This window comes from Camelina sativa, chromosome 2 (assembly GCF_030686135.1).
Source record: "Camelina sativa cultivar CO46 ecotype springtype chromosome 2, ASM3068613v1".
NCBI classification, from domain to species: Eukaryota; Viridiplantae; Streptophyta; class Magnoliopsida; order Brassicales; family Brassicaceae; genus Camelina; species Camelina sativa.
This window is the reverse complement of record NC_141881.1, coordinates 26638769-26661177: the sequence shown is the minus strand read 5'-3', so window position 1 is coordinate 26661177 and position 22409 is coordinate 26638769. Positions and strand designations below refer to the sequence as shown.

At 32.9% G+C, this 22409-nt stretch overlaps 3 protein-coding genes, 1 long non-coding RNA gene and 1 pseudogene across 5 annotated transcripts; 4 read left to right on the top strand and 1 right to left on the bottom strand.

The window, feature by feature from the left end:
• Window positions 1–713: 713 nt before the first annotated feature.
• LOC104734723 (endoglucanase 15-like) lies at window positions 714–2862 on the top strand. The gene is made up of 4 exons (XM_010454360.2): window positions 714–974; window positions 1078–1731; window positions 1813–2094; window positions 2358–2862. The coding sequence occupies exons 1-4, from the start codon at window positions 747–749 to the stop codon at window positions 2673–2675; spliced, it is 1482 nt and encodes a 493-aa protein (XP_010452662.2). The 5' UTR covers window positions 714–746; the 3' UTR covers window positions 2676–2862.
• Window positions 2863–5266: 2404 nt separating this feature from the next.
• On the top strand, window positions 5267–7999 carry LOC104756234 (endoglucanase 14-like; annotated as a pseudogene). The gene is made up of 4 exons (XR_015574421.1): window positions 5267–5853; window positions 5964–6604; window positions 6691–6972; window positions 7107–7999. The product of XR_015574421.1 is annotated as an endoglucanase 14-like (transcript).
• A 1226-nt stretch (window positions 8000–9225) lies between these two features.
• LOC104734713 (putative receptor-like serine/threonine-protein kinase At5g57670) lies at window positions 9226–12438 on the top strand. Its single transcript, XM_010454349.3, has 10 exons — window positions 9226–9552; window positions 9649–9767; window positions 10041–10159; window positions 10257–10378; window positions 10476–10781; window positions 10859–11113; window positions 11212–11369; window positions 11465–11680; window positions 11833–11982; window positions 12123–12438. The coding sequence occupies exons 1-10, from the start codon at window positions 9408–9410 to the stop codon at window positions 12273–12275; spliced, it is 1743 nt and encodes a 580-aa protein (XP_010452651.1). The 5' UTR covers window positions 9226–9407; the 3' UTR covers window positions 12276–12438.
• A 1774-nt stretch (window positions 12439–14212) lies between these two features.
• LOC147949242 (uncharacterized) lies at window positions 14213–15287 on the top strand. The gene is made up of 2 exons (XR_015574420.1): window positions 14213–14414; window positions 14977–15287. It is a non-coding gene; the product is annotated as an uncharacterized LOC147949242 (long non-coding RNA).
• Window positions 15288–16341: 1054 nt separating this feature from the next.
• Window positions 16342–18040, bottom strand: LOC104734704 (zinc finger protein CONSTANS-LIKE 5). Its single transcript, XM_087490265.1, has one exon. It carries the CDS (start codon window positions 17761–17763, stop codon window positions 16630–16632), a length of 1134 nt encoding a protein of 377 aa, XP_087346391.1. The 5' UTR covers window positions 17764–18040; the 3' UTR covers window positions 16342–16629.
• Window positions 18041–22409: the final 4369 nt, after the last annotated feature.

Genomic DNA, 22409 nt, shown 5'->3' with positions numbered 1-22409 from the left:
ATGTTAAACTTATAAAAATTAAAATATTATGAATCTTTAGATTTATAAGTGTTAAAAATATCATAAAACATGGGTTAAAATCTCATAAATTTTAAATATTATTAATCAAATGCTAGAACATGGGTTAAATTTTTTAATTAATGTATAAATATAAGGGATAAAAATTTTAAAAAAACATTAGTCATATACTCATATATATATATATATAGTTAATCTACTAATCAAATTATATTTTTCTTTTCTGAAAATATAGCTCCGCGGTGTACCACGGGATAAAATCTAATTTAGTACATTAATTGATCGAGATCGCCAGAAGTGATACCATTCCATTATATATGTTGCCTATTCCATAAAGATTTAGTACATTAATTGATCGAGATCGCCAGAAGTGATACATTCCATTATTTAGAATCCAAAATTCCACTCATGGATCATGACATTTTCTGGTACCGTCATTGATTATTAGATTATTGAGAAAGAAACACATTTGCACTCATCAAATTTTTTTTTTAAGCTCCTACCATTTTTTTTTTTTTGTTAAGTTGTGTTTGACCTGGTTTAAATTTCTTACTCTATATAGTCTAAAGAGGATCAGGATTTTTTTTCCATATATACCATTCATTGACTATATATAGTGAAAATTAAATGTCTTTTTAGTATATAATTTATGTGTGTATATATATATTTAGTATAAATATGATATATTTGGATACAATCGAATATATGCAAAAAAAACGTTTGCAACCATGTCTAGTGTATCATCAGAATGTTTCACCAAAATCAAAGGCATTAGCATTGTGTTGTTATTATTATTATCGGTTACTCGTGGAGACGTTTCTGAAAATGCAAATTATGCAGATGCTCTCACAAAGAGTCTTTTGTATTTCGAAGCTCAACGCTCTGGAAAATTGCCGTCGAACCAAAGAGTTACTTGGAGAGGAGATTCTGCACTCAGAGACGGTGCTGATGCTCATGTAATTTTAAAACCCAATCTTTTTGCTTTTTCTTTTCTCATTATGTTTTGTGTGATGAATATTTCTTGAAGTAAAATTAATTATTTTCTAACTATAAAAATAGGTTAATCTCGCTGGAGGGTATTACGACGCCGGAGACAATGTGAAGTTTGGATTTCCTTTGGCGTTCACGACGACCATGCTAGCTTGGAGCAGTGTAGAGATGGAATCGCAGCTTAAAGCCCGCAAGGAGCACCAAAATGCCCTCGCGGCTCTCAAGTGGGCCACCGACTATCTCATTAATGCCCATCCTCAGCCTAATGTCCTGTACGGACAAGTGGGCGATGGTGCCTCGGACCACGCGTGTTGGATGAGACCCGAGGATATGACCACTCCACGTACTTCATACCGCATTGATGCTCAACATCCAGGTGCTGATCTGGCGGGCGAGACAGCAGCAGCGATGGCCGCAGCCTCATTGGCTTTTGCCTCGTCTAATGCAGTTTATGCCAAAACACTCATTTATCACGCAAAAGGTCTGTTCAATTTCGCTAAAGCTTACCCCGGGGTCTACCATAACTTTATTCCTAAGGCGGCTGGCTTTTACACAAGCAGCGGCTATCAAGACGAGTTGTTGTGGGCTGCGGCTTGGCTTCACCGGGCCACTGGAGAACAGACATACCTCGATTATTTAATACATGCTTCTAGTAGCGGAGGTGTGAGCTCCATTTTTTCGTGGGACAATAAGTTCTTGGGAGCACAAGTCTTGGCAGCCAAGGTAGGTTACGAGAATCCCCTAGACCATCCCCTTATTACTTGCACGACACTTGACTAACTTTTCTTTGTGTGCAAATGTTAGCTTGTTTTGGAAGGCAAAGTGAAGAACGTAGGGAAGATGGCTGAATACAAGAGTATGGCGGAGCAATTTATCTGCAATTGCGCTCAAAAGGGTTCCAACAACATTAAGAAGACTCGAGGAGGTTTGCTCTGGTTCTTGCCATGGGATAACCTCCAATACACAACCGCCGCTTCTTTCGTCTTAGCCACTTATGCAAAATACCTTGACGCTGCACATACATCGGTCCGATGCCCCCGTGGCGTCCTTCAAGCTTCTGAGCTTCGTAACCTCGCTCGGGCCCAGGTTAGGCAGGCATTCGTTTTACTTCTTTTTCAAATTAAATCAAGTTTTGAGACTAATTAAATCAAGTTTTGAGAATCCTCAAAACTTAATTTTAACAAAATATACAAGAAAAAGAGACAGTATGCACTTATAGATGTTCGTAATGGCCACAGCCAACAAGAGAGAACAATGTCTTCGTAGATATTATAATTTTTACGTGAGGATTAATTAAAAGTTTCATACGTCAACATAAAAAATAATATTTTAGATGGTCCATGTAACAGGTTGACTACATACTTGGGTCAAACCCCAAGAAGATGAGCTACATGGTTGGATACGGCACCAATTATCCTAGAAGACCACACCATAGAGGAGCCTCCATAGTGTCAATCAAGATGGATCATAGACCGGTGACATGCAAAGGAGGGTATGGAACTTGGTTCAACAATCCCAAACCGAATCCTAATGTTTTGGTTGGAGCAATCGTAGGTGGACCGGACGAGAACGATGCTTATGGAGATAACCGGTCTGATCCTCAGCACGGTGAGCCTGATACAGTCACGGTTGCTCCTTTGGTTGGTGTTTTGGCTGCTATCGCATGACCTTAGTTATATCTCTATTTGTTTCTACCTAATAATGTATGACTGTCTTTGAACTTCATTTCCTAAGACGCTCTAGCAACTAACGTTTTAGGTCTAAGGGTAGAAAAACAAAATTTGATATGTTATAATAACTTGATGTATTGTCAAAAGAAAATAATAACTTAATGTAATAAAACTTTCGAAACTACTGATTTCGGTTCAGTTAAGGTCTGGTTATAAGTGTTTAGTTTGGTTCTCATGGAAGTTGTTAAACTCTCTGTTGATCGCCTTCTAAAAAAAAAAAATCAAAGATATCCAACTTTTATAATATTGTAACAACTGTATAGCTATCATCATTCAATTAATCAACAAATATTTAAAACTGATGAAAAACCAATACATATGATGTACATCTTATACAAAATATATTGTACCTCTTATGCCAAAAAGTAAGTTCTATACATGGATTAAAATTTTTCATTTTAAACTTCAAACTAGATGATTCCCCATGCTACAACACAAGATGACACATGTTGTAATTAATTTATGTAAATTTTAAAATGCATAAACCGTAAATAAGTAGTATATTTAGTTTACTTACATGGTAAATGTTAAAACATATTTAGATAAGTACATAGTTTAGACATTATTAATCTTCCGCACAGTAACATATATACAATGATCCTTTTGCAGTTTTTAAGCGATAGGAGTATGCTTAAAGGTGTTAAATTCAAATATCAGATTTTAATTTGATTTTAGTTTGGACTATTGCAAGTATATAACCTACACATAACTATTTTAGAATGGCAAAGACATCTCGTCCAACCCGTCTTGTCCTGTCCCGTTCTGTTTCATCTTGTCCCTACCTGTAAAAATTTTTATGTCTCATAACTGTTCTCTTTAAAATAATTAACTATTAGACAATTTTTATCGTCCAAAATTGTTGGGTAAGAACATAACTAAATTTTATGCTTTTCTCACATTTTTTGACATATAATTTATTTCCTTCTGCAATAGAAGATTTGTACATAGTAAATAAATTAAAAAGTTACTTATTAATATTCAATTTTGCATAAATATATAGTAATACAATATAGTCAACCAATTTTAATTATTGAATTTTATAGTTTTAAATACTTATTTTAGGGTAATTACTATTTAGAAATACTAATATAAATTGAAATTTCTTTGCTTCTTTTTTGTTTTTTTAATGAATTTTTTAGAATTTTTTTTAAACAAAAAATGTAATCCATGAAATAATTTATTTTCATAAATATATATATTATTTTTATTTATGATTACAAAATATATTAACTACATAAGATCTTTTTAAAGTTATTTTTGCATATCTTATGTTTTAGAGAGTATTTACAAATAACTTGATTTTTAGATATATTTTATATATCCATTAAAATAACTTTGAATTGATTTTTATTAATTTCACATATCTTATATATTAATTAACTTTATATTATTATGGCTATAATGAATACTTTACTATTGTAAAATACCTTTTAAAGTAATTTAATTTTTATTTTAAACGCTTTTCAAAATTAAACTGGATTTATTTATTTGTTCCTAAAACTGTGAAGAAAAATATAAACAAATATTAACTGTAATTTTTTTTCTTGTTTTTTTTTGTTTTTCCTAAAATATTTAGGGGATGGTATTGGATTCTAATTTATAAAGAGTTTTGAAGAGTTCAACAATAATTATTAAAAGTGAATAAGTGAAAGATTGTTAAAGATTACTAGAGAGTTTTGTTGATTAGTTTTCTAAAATCTTGTAAAGTGGTCCAAACAATCCATGTATTTTTGTAATATTTTCTATAACTTTATTTTGTAAAGAAAGTATCTAAAATCATGAACCAATAACATAATAATTGAATTCATTAACAATCCTAGATTCTTTTGTTTTAATTGAATAACACAAAAATTTTAATGACTTTATAAAAGTCTGAATCCAATAACTCAAATTTGTTAAGATTTTAAATTACTTTTTACAAAATCACAAACTAATAACAGAGTTTTCCTTATTTAATTCTGATGTATATGTTTTTCTTAATTAAGTATTCTAACCGATTAAGATTTATGCAACATTATGGTTGATTTAATACATAATAAATATATTTGAAGAAATAATCGGGTCAACTAATCGGGTATTAAATAACCTGCGCATATCCCACTTAATTTGAAAGGTTAGAGAATTTTATTTCAATGATATACTAATGTATGAATAAATATTGATTACTAATCTTTTTATTTAAAAAATTACCAAAACAAAATCATAATTCAAAAGTTGGTTCATGAGTACTTATACTTGTTTGACAAAAAAAAAAAAAGTACTTATACTTTAATAGTATAGATTGTTATTATATATAGAAACATTAGAAGGAGTATAGTATTATAAGAAATAGCCTAGCTATAATTTAAGTACACATGCCTTAGACCATCATCATCCGAGAAACGCCACCTGGTTTCTTTGTATAATGTATTTTAATTAATTTTGTTTTAATATTATTATATATTTAAATAAAAAATCTAAAAAAAATTGACTAATAATAGGTTGACACGTGGCAAGAGAAACGATTCTCAGATTGTTCTGAGAAGAAACGTTCCTCAACTGTTGTTTCTCTTTATTATTATTTTTTAATTTTTTTATTAAGAATATCCCTAATAGAAATTGCCACTAATGATGCCCTTATGGTCTCTTATCTATATCTTTTAGGTAGGATATATGAGAGAAGATGTCTAATTTGATAAGTTTTAGGCTACAATTTTTTTTGCAAATATTGTTCTATTTTGTAAAAATACGAATGTGAATGATCTTTAATTAGCCATAGATTCCATCTTATAGAGATTCTCTATAAATAGTTGAACACATATATACTACATAGATATGACAAACAGAAGAAACAAAGTAAAATCAATTGTTCGTTCAAATTGGTCTTGAGATCGTCTAATTTTTTTTTCAAACGATGTCTCAATTAAAAAATGGATCTCCACAATGCTTATGGACAAGTATTTGCATTGTGTTATTTTTTATGTCGATGGCTCGTGGAGCTGTCTCTACAGATTATGGAGAAGCTCTCACGAAGAGTCTTCTGTATTTCGAAGCTCAACGCTCTGGAAAATTACCACCGAACCAAAGAGTTGCTTGGAGAAGAGATTCTGCACTTAGAGAAGGTTCTGATGTTCATGTAATTTAGAACCCAAATCCTAAGCTTTGTCCCAAATATTTTCATTTTTTTTTTGTAATGTATATTTGTTAGATTTCAGTATGATATTTGCTAATTGTGAAAAATCATAGGTTGATCTCACCGGAGGGTATTATGATGCCAGAGACAACATGAAGTTTGGATTTCCGATGGCGTTCACGACAACAATGTTAGCTTGGAGCAGTATAGAGATGGCGTCGCAGCTTAAGGTTCATCAAGAGTACGAAAACGTCCTTGCGGCTCTCAAATGGGCTACTGACTATCTCATCAAAGCCCATCCCGAGTTTGATGTTCTTTATGGACAAGTGGGTGAGGGATACCCTGACCACGGGTGCTGGATATGACCACTCCGCGTCCTTCATATCGCATTGATGCTCAACATCCAGGAGCTGACCTAGCAGGTGAGACAGCTGCATCAATGGCTGCCGCTTCTGTAGCCTTTGCACCATCTGATGAAGTTTATGCCAATATACTCATTGGTCATGCAAAAGATTTATTTCAATTCGCTAAGGTTCACCCTGGCGTTTACCAAAACTCCTTTTCTAATGCGGGTGGCTTCTACGCGAGCAGTGGATACGAAGATGAGTTGTTTTGGGCTGCAGCTTGGCTCCACCATGCCACCAACGACCAGACTTACCTCGATTATCTAACACAAGCATCTGGTAGCAGAGGTCCGAGGACTGTTTTCGCGTGGGACGATAAGTTTGTGGGTGCACAAGTCTTGGTCGCCAAGGTAAGTTATCACTATTATACTAAAGAAAACACATCAGTAACTTATGTAACAAGAAACAATCATAACACAAAGTTGTGCAAATGCAGCTTGCATTTGAATGTAAAGTAGAGAGCAATGGAAAGATCGCAGAGTTCAAGAGTATGGCGAAACAGTTTATCTGCAACTGTACTCAAAAAGGTTCCAATAACGTTAAGAAAACCCCGGGTGGTTTGCTCTGGTTCTTGCCGTGGAACAACCTCCAATACACCGCTGCCGCTTCCTTCGTCCTCTATGCCTATTCTAAATATCTTGAAGACGCAAAAGCCTCCATCCATTGTCCTAATGGCGCTCTTGAAGCTTCTGATCTTCTCAACCTCGCTCGTTCTCAGGTAGTTCAACCTAATATAGTACCAACCATAAGACATTTTCTTGAAATGATATCAAGATTTTTTTCATATATATATTTACCTATTTATTCTTATATTATTTACTAATATCTTATGTCAATGAAAATATCATATAGATAGATTATATACTTGGGTCGAACCCTAAGAATATGAGCTACATGGTTGGATTTGGGACCAATTATCCCGAAAGACCTCATCATAGAGCAGCCTCAATTATATTGATCACCATGGACCAAACACCTGTGGCGTGCACTCAAGGGTTTGATGCATGGTTTCACAATCCTGCACCAAACCCTAACGTTTTAGTCGGAGCAGTCGTAGGAGGACCCAACGATAACAATGTTTACGGAGATGATAGGACTGATTATCAGGAGGCTGAACCTGCACCAGTCACCGCTGCTCCACTTGTTGGTGTCTTGGCCGCCGTTGCTTGATCTTACCTCTCTCTGTTCTGTAAGTAATATCGTTTTTAGACCTCGTATTTAGGCTTGCAAATAAAACATACTTCTTCCGTTTTAAAATATAGTATGTTTTAATTAAAACACGCAGATTAAGAAATTTTACTTTTAACAAGTTCAACCATTCAGAAACAATACTGCATAATATAAAATACTAAACTAATCTAAAAGTTGCATTAAAATTTGAAAACATCTTATATTATGAAACAAAAGATTTCTCTAAAATATCTTATATTTTGAAACGGAAGGAGTATTAATTAACATTATATTATTAAGGCTATAATGATTACTTTACTTTACTAATTTCACAAACAAAACTCAGACTCTTCAAAACTTGTGATAGAAATTGGAAGATATTTCTATTTTTAATTCATTTATACCGGCTAATTATGGTTACAAATATAGTGGGTGAACTTGCACCTTGGTCTTTAAATTTTCAATATTGCAACTATTGAACAACCATGAGCTGATACAAAATTTAAAGGGAATATCTTATAATATTTGTTGTCAGGGAGTGTTTATTTCGTCCATGTAATTTCTAAAATCATATGAGATAAGAAAATATAATTTTTTATACAGGGGAACCTTTTTAATGTAAAAATATATGGTTTATAAAAAAAAAAATGTCTTATATCAATTTTTCATTGCTGGCTTAATTAAGATCCCCAAGTTTGAGATATCAATTGCACGTGTGTGATGTGTACGGAGGTTAGTGTTGTGTAGTATAAGACAAACAAAGCCAAGTAATCTTGGGTGCATAATTGCACATGTAATTATATGTTTCAACGTCTTGTTTGTTGATAGCACCTTTTGGTCCATTTGTATTGTTACCCTCTAATTACTTTTGTTATTGTGTACTTAATGTCTTCTCAAAGTCTTATTCATTGTAAAAAGTTAAATATATATGTTCCCTCTTTTGGATAGCCATTCATGGCTCACACTCCCTTCTACCAACCCTTTGAAAACAATTTTTCATTTCATATTATTTTTCTGCTACTTATGTTTGAAATGATTGATCTTACTAACATCTTAATCATTTTATATATGATTGATAAATAAGATAAGTAGATACAATAAAAAAAAAAAAAAAAAAGTAGAGGCCAAAGAGCAACAATGGCTTTGAGAGGAAGACAAAATCAAGGACATGAGATGAGACCACAACAACAAGAACACATCCTTTTGTCCCTGTGGCCTTTGCTTAGACCAGAAATCACCCAACCACACATTCACTTCAAATCTCATCATTGTCTCCATAATTATTATATTCTTTTATTTATTTTTATATATAATGTTTTTAATGCATATGTTTGTTTAGCTTTTGATTAGCATTTGATCTCCAACAACCTAGGTATAGTTATTGCTAATAATGAGCAAAAATTCATAAGCTCAGTGACTAACTCAAACAAAATATATATTAAAAATGAACATTTGTTGATTGTTCTAACTATTAAGAATTGTATCAAATTACTGAATTAGTTAACCGTTCTTATGTTTTCATACATCTTTCAATATCTTGACTTATTAGCAAAAAAATAACAACTGATCATTATCATAACAAACACATTCATGAGCTTAAAATTTGAACTCAGAACTAAAGACAAGCATATCATAAATACTTAACTCCAAATTGATCTTCAAATCTTAATTTTAACTTGCGATTCTTGACTAATAATTAAAATAATTTAAAGATAACTCGATTATAATGCCATTGAGCGTATTGTGGTTTATGCTTCTTCGTCAAGACTCATACACATAGCTAATGAGTATCTCATGCAATGATCATCCCTTTTCCACACTCTTTATTAGTCTCGAAACGTCTCTCTTCTTCTTACTCATCACTTAAAAAAAAAACAAAAACAAAAACACATATCGTCTTGTTCAAGTGTATAGAATCATTGTGTTCTCAAAAATTTCCGACCTTGATTAGAGTGAAACAAACCTAATAAAGGGTCAATACAAATGATATCTCTTACAGAAGAAGGAAGTAGCAACAAGATCCTTGTGGCGATCTCTTTGGACCGTGACGAGAGCCAAAATGTTCTATCTTGGGCCATCAATGTTCTTGCTAAACCGAATGACACCATTGTTGCTCTTCATCTTCTTGGTTAATCTCTAAACCTAAATTTCTCTGTTTTTTTTTTCTCTCTACGGCAATTGATCATTTGACTAATTGGTAAACTATAATTGTTGCTGCATGTAGCTGGTGAAGAACCGAGAAAGTTGCCGATGAAGAAGAAGAAAAGAACTCAAATTCGGCGTGCCAAAGCTCATGTTATCTCCATGCTTGCAGAGTTTGCTTACACTTGCTGCCACAACCAGGTACTAATACTACTACTTCCTTGGAAAAATTGACGCACGACAAATTTTAAACCGGACTAAACCGGAAATTTTAGAGCTTTTTCAATTAGAAACCGACGCCACACGCACAAATTCTCTGGACTATATGCGTCGAAGCAGAGGAAAACACTATAATAACACACACAAAACTAACATATACTTATTTCTTAATTACGAATCCTCCCATAATATTAATACCGTTATTATAATATTGGTAATAATTTCCTGAAAAGTTACAATAACCACATTGACTAGGTGAATTTGGAAGCCAAGGTAGGGTTTAGCTCAAACATCGGAAGAGGACTCGTAGATGAAGTCAAGTCTATTTCTGCGCACTATCTTTTCCTTTCCCGACCAACCCCTCACGAATTCAGGTATAAACCGGAAATTTCCCGATCCGGTTTACAAAATCCATAATCCAATTCCTAATCCTTGTAATAAAAACTCGTTTGTGTGTTTTCCATGATTTAGGATATGGAATGACATCACAAGATATGTTTCCGACTTTGCACCATCAAGTTGCTCTGTTATCTTAGTCGGAAATCAAAGAAAACCGCATAAAGACTGTTACTCCGAATCTTCTATTTCTCGAGGTTAGCTAGATCATATTAATATTTCATCAAGTTTGGTTCTAAAATTTGGTTAGCGGATTCATGCAACAAAGACTAACAAATATGTTTTTTTCTTAAGACATAAAGAGTGAGAAGTATTCACCACGCAGTGTACTAAACGCTTTATCAAGAGATTCGCTTAGCTCATCCGGCGATGATGCTTCAAGTTTCAACGGTTCAATGGTCTCTTCTAGCTTCACTTCGCCTTCAGAGAAACCAAAACATAAGCCAATGTCTCCCTACAGATTCATATCTTCTCTTATCATGAACTCTCCTCTAAGAAAATGGAGAGGAAGCGAGACTAAGAACAACCCTAAACCTAAACCTCTAATGCAATGCTTCACTTACAACGAGATCTCTAAAGCCACTAATGATTTTCATCAAGGTAAAAATTAAAACTTTGGATTAACCCAAGACAGTAATATTGAATAATTTAATCTAAGTTTTTAAATTAAATTACAGAGAACATAGTAGGCATAGGAGGCTACTCTGAAGTGTACAGAGGAGATTTATGGGATGGAAGAAGAATAGCAGTGAAGAGATTAACAAAGGAGAGTGGTGACATGAACAAAGAGAAAGAGTTTCTTACAGAACTCGGCATCATCAGTCATGTCTCTCATCCCAACACTGCTCTTCTCTTAGGTTGTTGTGTTGAGAGAGGTCTCTACCTTGTCTTCAGGTTCTCCGAGAATGGAACCTTGTACTCTGCATTGCACGGTAAATTAATTAACCTCAGATTACTTTCTCAAAACACTATTTAGTTACAAACAATGGATTAGTTTTGTAATTTATACTGCCAAAAAAAATCAAAACAGAGAAGGAAAACGGATCGCTAGATTGGCCTATACGGTACAAAATTGCGGTTGGAGTTGCTCGAGGGCTTCATTATCTTCACAAACGCTGCAACCACCGGATCATTCACCGCGATATCAAATCTTCCAATGTCTTACTTGGACCCGATTACGAACCGCAGGTGAGCTTTCTTGCCATGAAAGGATCTCATATCCGGTCTATCCATCATAAATGTGTGACAATTTGATTTGTTTTTTTTTATTGTGGTATATACAGATAACCGATTTTGGATTGGCGAGATGGTTACCTAACAAATGGACTCACCATGCGGTTATACCGGTTGAAGGAACCTTCGGTTATCTAGCACCAGAGTCCTTAATGCAAGGAACCGTAGACGAGAAAACCGACATCTACGCGTTTGGCATTCTCCTTCTAGAGATCATAACCGGACGAAGACCGGTTAATCCCTCTCAGAAGCACATTCTCTTATGGGTACAATAAATTCTAGTCATACCTACTTGTGTGCCTTTTTTGACACGATATAGTGCCCTCTAGTTGGCATAGAGGCTTCCTAGTTGAGGTTTTTAGATTCTTCTTATTTCAGATATATATGTAAGTCCTAACATTGAATCGTTAATGAACAGGCGAAACCGGCGTTGGAGACAGGTAACACAAGAGACTTGGTTGATCCAAAATTGCAAGATAAGTACGATGATCAACAGATGAACAGGCTTGTCCTTACAGCTTCGCATTGTGTTCAACAGTCGCCGATATTACGACCAACCATGACTCAGGTTGGTTACATATTCTTTTTTTTTTTTTTGAATTTCAGGTTGGTTACATATTCAATATATACCAATCTTAAAATTTAGAACCATGATGTCCAATAACCGAATTCGTGTGGAATATTAATTTTGTGAAGTTTTGAGTAAAGGTATTGGAGTTGCTAACAAATGGGAATGAGGCTGAGATTGCAAAGAGCTGGAGAATGCCTAAGGATATGACTAATGACGATGGTGATAATGATGAGTGGGATGAGTATTCTATGATTTTCGGATATGATCTTCCTTTGGATTCTTCATTTTGATATTTTTGTTTATATCTAATATATATCTACTGATTTCTTTTATATAGATTTTTGTGTTTATTAAAATTCTTTTGTATCCTAGGAGATCTTTAACGTTTCATCCATTATGTATCAAAATCACAACAAATAGAAATAAGTTACTTATATCATGGTTTTAACCAAATTAACGACCGTTTTAGTTTGTTTTTCGTTTAAAGATACAACTAGATACTAACCCGCGGTCGGGCTGAACATTTTTTTAATAAAACTTTGTAATACTTTATTTTATTATAATGTTATTTATAATAATTTGTGATTAAAAATTTAGTTTGCTTATATTATAATTTTTGTATTTTAAAATTGTTTATTAAAAACCTGTCAATAAAAAAGTTATATGTAATAAATAAAATTGTTTAAACTTTTGTCAACTAAATACAATTCTTACTAACATATAAAAAAGAGCAACTAATTATAGCTAGTAAAAGTTCTAAAATGTCTCTTTGAAACCAATATTCATTGTTATTTTATGTGGCTTCTTTTTTTTGTTTGTAATAATTTTAACCTGTGGTGGAATATTTTTTTGATAAAATTTATAGCTGTATATTTTATTCGGTTTGGTTTTTAAAATGTTACCTGTTAATTTTTTAAGTATGAATTAATTTTGATTCGGATAGATTTTTTTTACTTTTTTACAATTTATTTTATTTGATGTGTCCCTGATTTTCATTTTTTATTATTCATATTTATTTAATTAATTAATCTTAATTAAGGTTTTTAATGGCAATTGAATGTAATTTTTACATATTTTAAGGTTAGTTTCATATTTGTACTTCTCAATTAATATAGTAGGATAAAATTTGTAGTTGTAGATTTTGTTTGATTAGATTTTTAAAATCTTAATTGTAAATTTTTTTTCTAATACAGATTAGTTTTGATTATAAAAGATTTTTTGTTACTTTTTTACAATTTATTTTATTTAAAGTATCTTCAATTTTCGTTTTTTAAATTGATTATATTTATTTAATTAATTTATTAATTTTAATTAAGTTTTCTAATAGCAATTGAATGTAATTTTTTACACGGTTTGTTTCATATTTGTACTTCTCAATTAATATAGTAGGAAGCACATGATTTTTATAACACAAAGCTAAAGCATATATATAACAGTCATGGTTCCAAGTTTTACTAATTAAGAGTACTTATAAATAAAATCAATTAACAGAGTTAGCCAAAACGAATCTCAACATCTTTCTTCTAGATTAAGTAAAAAGATCACTGTATCCCATGTTATGCGTGTGTCCGTTGTGTGTATATAGATAGAATAAGATGCATGACTTTGTCGTAATCGTATAATTCATAGAAAGAAAGAAAACAAAAAAAAGCAGTAGAACTTTAATCCAATAAGAAAAGAAAGCAATAGTATGGATGGATCTAAATGGTGACAGTTTTTGGTAGAATTTGTAATAACATATAATTCAACCCGAAAGAAAGAAAAATAAGAAAGCAATAGTATGTATCTAAATGGTGACAGTTTTGTCGTGGGAAATTCATAATAGCATATTAAATACAGGAAAAATCAATACATCAATTGAGACTAATTCAAATATTTTAGCGTTGAAGCTAAGAAAAAAACAAAGAGTGTTGATTTTGTTATTAATTAAACTTAAGCCATGTTTTGTATGTTAATTCTTGTAGTATTTTTGTTATGTTTTGCACTGATATTAATCTATCTAGTGGGAGATGGCCGGAACTGTTAAGATATGGATTAAGGGTGCAGAAGTGGACCACGAAGAACAGTCCTTGGGCCGGCGATGCACGTGGTTAGGGTGTGGTCGGACCCTCCACTTGTCTCCTGTTCGAGTCCAGTCTATGTCGGACCCACTTTGGGCCACGCAGGTCCCTCTTTCATGGAGCCATTTAATAATAATCATTTCTTCTTCTTTCTTCCCAATTTATTGGTTCAACTGTTAACAAGTTTTTTTTTTCCCTTTAAATGTGACACTGTGCCTCTCTGTTACCTCTTTTTGTGGGAGTGTACACGATTTAAAGATTGCTTTGTTTGACAAAAAAAAAGGGTTTCCAAAATCTCACGAGTCCATGACGATAAAGTTATGAAGTATAAGCATTTCGCCGTATAGAGTTTTGTGTCACTAATCACCGGTACTATTCTTATTTAATTCTTTTTGGTCACAGCATTACAAGTTTAAATCCAAGGTTTAATTTGTAACGCTCTTAAAAGATGATGAAAATACTACGTGTTTATTATGTAGATGTCATGTCATCCCCTCTACTAATATTTTTCATGCGGTGTTACTCTCTGACTCGTCTCGATTTTAGTATAACGTTCAATGGAATATATATATAGATTCACACACGAATTATACGCGTTATCATGCAAACTTGTAAATGTATTCATAAAAGAAATTTTGAATAAAGAAAGACTAAAAATCATTTATTAGAAAAGAGACTACTCCTTAATCATATAATTAGTACATAATAGACAATAAGTTTGGTTGAATTTACCAAACGAGCTTAATCCAATGTTAATTAGGGGAAATCGACCACACTAATCCAATTCATTCGTGACACTCAACATCGAACTTTTAATTTTTTGTTTTTCTTTGTTTAAAATAAATCAAACTTTAGTTCTATGTATTGTCAAAACTTTGCTTTAATGCGCTATTATTAACGTTATTATGATTGTATATATGTGGCCCCAAAGCACTCGTAGCCACTATTTGCAAATCTCAAGCTTACCTTGCAACAAAATATCCTGCCTAATCTGCCCCTTGCATCAAGGTGTCCGAACCCACTTGGACGGTAGAAGTCTCACTCAACTAAAAATATCGCAATCCAAAGTACTCCCTCTTGCGTAATGGGTTATATTTATAATTTTTTTTTGGTATCAATGTGAAGTGTATGTTAGTATGTATAAAATAATTTTATATACATTTCATAAAAAGTAGCTTGGTAACAATTAAAGGATTACAGAGCTCGCATGAAATTGGAAGAGAGTACATGAGTTTAGAAGCATTTTGTATATACTCCGCAAATTCATAATTTTTCTTATATCATACGTATACAAGACCAGTAAACAAAAAATAAACTTAAAACGTTTATTGATGTTTTTTCGTACTATGATATTAAATTTTTAATTATGGTAGATCAATATAATTATGTAAACATCTTTAATGAAGAAAATAAATAAAAACTCCCGCTCTAACTTTTTTAGCCTCCTTAAATGAATCTTAACTTAGGTCCGAGATTGTTTGTCTAAATGGCTATTGGCATGTTAGAATCAATATTCTTAATTGTATATAATACGCAGATAGTGATCATACCAATAAAATCACCGATCACTAACGACAAACATATCACAGTTCAAATTGACTTTGACCTTTATCTGACGATAATAATCACGTTCTTACATAAAGGTGAGAGAGATCGAGATAAAGATTAAACAGATTGGCTGTACAGAAACCCAAAAGGCAAAGTTTTATGAAGTCTCGGACAAAACCCATTAATTGCAATCTTTCCTTCTTTTTCCTCCGATCGATCTATTCCCGTAAAAAGCAACTGTTTTCACTTACTCTTGCGAAAGTTCCAAATATTTTCGATCATAAACTACCTTCATGAATCAATATCAATGGTATGTTCGGAAAAAAGAAAACGATTTACAAATCATATTAACCACCTAATTTATAGTTTGAAAGATTTTTTAAAAATATCACATTTCTGATCTCTTACAAGTGCTTCTCGTGCATGGGAGACAAAAATACATGGATTAGATTAATCAAAGATAATTATTTTTGTTTTATGAAAACAAACACTTGTGCAAGTTGTTGTACTGTGACCTAAAAATCTCCCATAATTCTCTATATTAATAAATATCATAGTTTGTGTTTTTATGCCACTAAAACAATTAACAAGCCAAACTCCACCTAATCTTTCAAGATATTTAAGCGACAAGACAACCTCAGCCAATAGAAATTATAATTACCAAATTATATGATTTCTTATAATTAGAATTACCAAATTATATGATTTGGTATTTTATCTTTCAAGATATTTTAGCGACAAGACAACATTAGCCAATCGAAATTATCCTTACCAAATTATATGATTTTTTATAACATTTCTAAAGAAAAAATAAGCATACATAATATATATCAAAGAAGAAAAGAAAAAAAAAGTTACAGCCTTATAGTGGCAGTGAGAGAGCGCGTAAAAAAAAGTAAACGGGTAAAAGAGGATAAGATTATTTGTCTACGGTAAGACTCACTATACTTATTATACATCTCCCAGTAAATCGAACGGTGGAAGATGAGAGTTTTGATGTTGATTATTTTATCTCCACCGTAGACTTTTTTTTGAATCAGAACGTTGGTACGACACCGTACTGTGCGGCGGCTGAAGCATAAACATGACTGAAGAAAACGTCGTCGTTCTCAGTCTCTGTTCTTTTAGCAAACCTACCTTTGATCCTTGGCCTTGACTCTGCATAAGCTTTTCTCGAAGCGTAACGAATCGTCTTCTCAAACTTCCTGTTCTTTCTCTTCTCTCTGTACCTCAAAACCCTAGCTTCCCTATCCATAGAGCTCGTCTGATCACCACCAGTAGTCGTAGTCGCCGCCGTCGAGGAAGTAGTGATCGTGCTCCGGTTAAACGGGATAGAGATCTCAGAAACAGAGTTGTTGTTGGTGTTGTTTCCGTCAGGGACTACACCGTATTCGAGTGAAGAAGTCGAAAGCAGAGAGCTTTGATCAGCAGGGACTACACCGTAGCTCAATGATTGAGTTGGGTAAGTGAAAGAAGAGAGCTTTGATCTGCAGAAGTCTATATCGAAGCAATGATCATTGATGTTAGTTAACGGAAGCGGCTCTGTTTTGGTCTGTACCGGAACAAGACTATCTCCACCGGACGGTTGCTGATGATGATGATGACTCAACGAGTTCGGGAACTCGAAATCAATGAGACGGTCGAAGTCAGAGAACATAAAGTCGGAACCTTTCATGTTTTCAGTTCCGATTTCGATCTTAGCCGGTTCGTTGAAGTCGTTAGGAAGCAGCCAGGGACATAAACCGAGATCATCGTTCATAACCGGAACAGAGCCGGTTAAGTCGACGGTGGTGGAAGACCCGAGGATGCCAAAAGTGGAAGAAGGAGAGATTTTTGCGACGGCTGAGTCGAAGAAAGACTCTACAGGGACACGTTCGTGACGGCTAGCGAGTGGGTTAGCAGAGTGGATATCGGAGTCACAGGTGACGCAGAGAGCTGCGGCGTCGGCTTTGCAAGTGACGGCGGCGGGAGCTTGTTCGCAGACTTCGCAAACCCACACGCGCTCGTGGCGGGTGAAGGAGTGGATTCTCGTGTCGCATGTTATGCAGAGGAAAGCTGTGTCAACTCGGCAGAAGACGGCGGCGGTTACTGATTTACAAGCGTCACAGGAACGCGCCGCCGCGCCCCAACCGCCGGAGATTGATTTGATGCTCTCTAAGCTGAATCCCATTAACTAACTCTTTTTTTTCTTCTTCTTCTTGAATTCACAAAACTCTCTCTGTTTCTCTCTCTCTTTCTTTGAAGTTTGGGAAAACTGAAAGCTTGAGAATGTGTGAGAGTTGGGTATTTGATTTGCTTAAGATGATCTGTCATGCCCAGTCGGACAGAGAAGACTCAGTTTGTTTTATCGAATTATTATGTGACACGTGGATATATTACGTCCACATAAAATAAAATCGAGTTACGGTATGGGTTTTGTTTTTATTTACTTATTAATAATTGTTTTTTTTTTTTTTTTATAATTTCCTTTGTGATGGAGATATATATATGGTTACGTAGAAAATAAAATTAGGCTGACAAGAAACCAGCTAAATATATAAATTAATTAGGCTGGAATCTGAGTATCGTAATTTGTTTATTTTTATGTCGGAGAATCTTTTTTTTTTTTTGTTAATTAACCCAAAAATTGTTATGAAATTTATCTGTTGTTATTGATTGGTTTAGTTATCTTTTGTTAAGAGTAGATGAAAAGAAACAAAAAAATTTGTCTGATAGTGTTTTGTTTTCAATTATATGTAAAAAAATAAGTATAACCGTAAACCTTAAAAACATAAAAACTTAACTAGTTGCATGTTACGTTACAAATGTATCGGATAAATGATTTTGACAAATAACAATTCAAAAGGCTTTTACTTGTAATATGGCTAACTATGTTACTAAACACATATATATGTCGTGTTTTCATGTAATTATATAGCATTGGTTATCTTCATCCCAATTTGTTTATATTTCATATAAAACTTATATAGTTATTAATGATCATTCCCGAGATTCAGGTATTAAGATTGTTAAAGATTCTTCTCTTATTTCTTATTTGCTTTTACTTATATAGTTACTAGCAATTGATCCGCGCGTAGCGTGGAAGTTAAATGAAGGTATATTTCGAATTTTTTTTGTGTGTATTATTTTTTGGTTATGTAAATTTATCTTTATATCTGTTTTGTATTTGATTTGGGTAATTATGTTGTTTGTTGGATACTCTTTTAAAAAAATAGGTTTTGCAGTAAGTATAATTTAGTATGCTTTTTACTTTTCAAAATTTGAGATCATCTTCTGTGTTTTTTTTAATGTTTTTTAAAATAATTATGATGAGAATTAACATTATGTACTTAAAGTTATTGTTTTGTTGTAATTGATAGTTCTGATTAATTTATTATTATTTTTTATTTTGTCATTGTCTAGTATTTGGCCCGTGCTTAGTGCACAAAGTTTGATTAGGGTGTGATATGTGTTTTTTGGTGGATATTTATAAAGTGTTTGTTATTTTTTCTTTATTGTTATTTTCTCTTTATATCTTGGTTGCTATTTTTTGGGTGTTTTTCTTTTTTGAAAAATGGTCATTTTGGCTTCTTTTTTTTTGACAAACAAAAAAGATAGAGGTCATTTTGGCTTTCTTGTTTCCTTTTTTTTTTTTCATTAAGTACAATCTACTGTGTAGCTTTACATTTTTATTTTACATTAGTATTGTTTAATTTAAAATTTGGTTTTGTTTTTCAGTTATTTAAATTGCATATTTGTAGATTATAATGTATAAGTTGATTTCTAGATGTAATTGTTTTTTTTACCTGTTATCCGTTTGATTGCTTTTTTTTTGTATGTTTCTATATGTGGTTGTAGTTCCTTGTTTTTTAAAAAATATGTATTAAATGAAATGTGTGATAATGTTTGTCAATTTTTTTTTTTTTTGTGATTGTGTTACAAAGTTTGTAAGTTAGTAATTTTTTATAAGGTTTTTAATTTACTTACATTTGGGTGTTTATATATATATATATATTTTTTTTCTTACATTGATTGGGTCCAAATATCCGTTTAGGCCTTTAAAAGTAGTGGTGTTTTGGGTCTAGATTGGGTTATATTGATTTGAGGATGTATTTGTCCTTTTGGGAAATAGCCTGTGTCTTGTAGTTGTGTTTTTTCTTCTTTGTTGTATATTGGTTGTTGGATGGAATGATGTGTATCAATATGTCAATCAAAAGGATAGTAGTAAGCTTGTAAATCTTATTTTGATGGGCGTTCTTCGTTTTGAAGCATTCATTGTGTCGATACAGAAAAATTTAATTTTGTTGGCGCCTTTGGGAAGGTTTCGTCTTGGCTTCGCATTGGTGGTGGATAATTGGTGCTCTCCTGGTTAGTTCGTTGACCGTCTGTGCTAATTGGTTCTCCCATGTGTACCTTTCATTCTCTAATTAAGTAATCGACTCTTTTAAGAAGCTTGTTGTAATTTGAGTTTCATTAGGACCATCTCAGTATTTGGCTGGATTTACTCGGTTTTCTTATTTGCTCTTTTTGAAATTTTTCGTTTTTTGTGGATTTCTGTTGCGTATATACTGATTCTGAAATACTACTGGTTCTGCTGTTTTTTGCTACTTTTTGGGAGCCTTGGTTTTGGCTCGATTGCATTTACTAATCTTTTTTAAGCGTCTCTTTTGTGGTTTGCTAGTGTCTGCATCTCTTACCTTTTTTTTTAGTTTGGTGATAGATGTCTCAACATGTGCCAAATTAGGTTTACTCTGTTTTAGTTTCGTTACCTTCATCCTGTTTTTTTTCCTAATTCCCCTGTTTTGATCGGTCTTCCCTTTGTACTTTTGCGACCTTGTTTTTGTTTGCTGTATTTTCCTTTGAAGTTGTTCTTCGTGCATAACAATTTTATATCTTATAGGTAAACACCATTTTGCTAATATCTTTATCCTCGTGTTCATAGTTGTTCGTAATATCTGTGACTTATGTTGGCATGCTGCGCTATTGATTTTCATAAGTTGTTTCCTTTTTTGTTGTATTTTCAATTGTTTGAGATTGGACACATCAACATAATATTTGAATAAAAGAACTTGTAAAGAACTCTTACATTGGAAATATAGGTCATCATTAAAGGATGATAACATTCATAAATCATATTGTCGATCGTTTAGCTAAAAGAAGAAGAAAAATTTGATCATCTGTTTGTAGTAGTAGCAATGAGGGATCCTATTTTCTATGTCAGTGAGGCTACAGATGATTGTTGGTTGAACTTCTCTCAATGTAGTGAAGTAGCGTTGTAGTTTTTGCACATTGATTTTGTGTAAGGACTTCTTGTTATTTTCCAACATTGATCACCCTTTGCTTTGTTTTCTTTCCAGCCTAGTTTATCCAGCCACAGTTGGCCTTCCTTAGTGTCACCCCTGCATAACTTCACAATCCCGTAAAGATAAATACTGTTTGCATAATTACCTTCTACTGCCTTTTTCAAGTGTTCCAACTCTTCTTTTGTGTTGTTGTTGTGAAAATACTCCTGGATTCCTTTGATATAGTGTGCCTCCACATTTCCACTTGCAATGCATTTTACCATTAGATCTTGGTACTTGCTTATTGCTGCTAGTGGTCTTAGGTTGATATTTTTGTAAACTCGATGATTTTGGGCTGCCTTTGCAAGGTCTGGTGATGCTAGCATAATATGCCTGACCATTTTTCGTGAAATCCAAGAAGCTCTTGAGATTATATCTCCGAGCACGTCGTTTTGTAATACGTCAAGTGAGTAGAGTGTGTTTTGTTGCATTTTTTGGAAGTTGTAGAGTATATTTTTCTACTATTTTTCTTCCGTCCTTTATAGAATCGACATTTGTTGCAGTTACGTTTGTGTGTGTTAAAAATATTAATGTCGAGCTGCCACTTTTTAGTTTAATTGGACCTTTGATATTGACGTCGTTATGAGTTATGCTCGTTACCTTCTTAATCATTAATTTAGGACTTCATTGTATGAGTTATTTGGTTTAGTGGGGTTTGATTTTAATTTTTCGATCCTTTTATTTTTTCTTACGTTTTTAAATTATGGACATTTATAACTTCTTAAAGGAAATTACAATGGGAATACATATGTTCTCTACCGGGAATATAATTTGTTATTTATATTTATGATAAATAAGAAGTGTGGTTGAATTTTTTTTCTAGATTGTTATAAACATTTTTTGACCTCATTTAAATTTTTAGTCTATACTTTGTTTCCCTCTGCTGTCCGTTTAGAATGCGTTTCTATTTGAGAGTCCGATCCGAATCCATATCCGAACCGAACCCGATTTAAAAAACCCGATCCGAATCCATATCCGAAATTGTAAAATATCCGAACGGGTTCTAAATCTCTAAATCCGAAAATCCGAATCCGAACCCGATCCGAACCGAAATCCAAACGGGTATCCGAATATACCAATATTATTAATATATAGTAGTAATATATTAGTAATATTTATAATTTTAATAATATAAGTGATCAAAATATTCAGATTGTTAGATATTTTCGATAATTTAAAGTATTTAAACTGTTTATTAGTAAATTTGGGTAGAAAATACTCTAAATTTTTAGATATATTACGTATTATTGAATATTTTAAATTAAATTAGATACTAAAATTTTGAGTTTTATGAACTTCGGGTAATCCGAATCCGAACCCGAAATATCCGAACCGAATCCGATCCGAACTCGAAGTCTAGAAATACCCGAACGGGTCCTATATCTCTAAACCCGAAAACCCAAAAACCCGAAATACCCGAACCGAACCCGAACGGGTACCCGAATGCCCAGGCCTATACTTAAGTTATAGTAACATACAAACACAAGTTTAACTG

Excerpts from the sequence above, each read along its gene's own strand:
- LOC104734723 (XM_010454360.2), top strand. The coding sequence starts at position 747 with ATGTCTAGTGTATCATCAGAATGTTTCACCAAAATCAAAGGCATTAGC. Across the intron at positions 975-1,077 it reads GAGACGGTGCTGATGCTCAT|GTTAATCTCGCTGGAGGGTA; the intron begins GTAATTTTAAAA and ends CTATAAAAATAG. Across the intron at positions 1,732-1,812 it reads CACAAGTCTTGGCAGCCAAG|CTTGTTTTGGAAGGCAAAGT; the intron begins GTAGGTTACGAG and ends TGCAAATGTTAG.
- LOC104734713 (XM_010454349.3), top strand. The coding sequence starts at position 9,408 with ATGATATCTCTTACAGAAGAAGGAAGTAGCAACAAGATCCTTGTGGCG. Across the intron at positions 11,681-11,832 it reads AGAAGCACATTCTCTTATGG|GCGAAACCGGCGTTGGAGAC; the intron begins GTACAATAAATT and ends GTTAATGAACAG. Across the intron at positions 11,983-12,122 it reads TACGACCAACCATGACTCAG|GTATTGGAGTTGCTAACAAA; the intron begins GTTGGTTACATA and ends TTTTGAGTAAAG.
- LOC104734704 (XM_087490265.1), bottom strand. The coding sequence starts at position 17,763 with ATGGGATTCAGCTTAGAGAGCATCAAATCAATCTCCGGCGGTTGGGGC.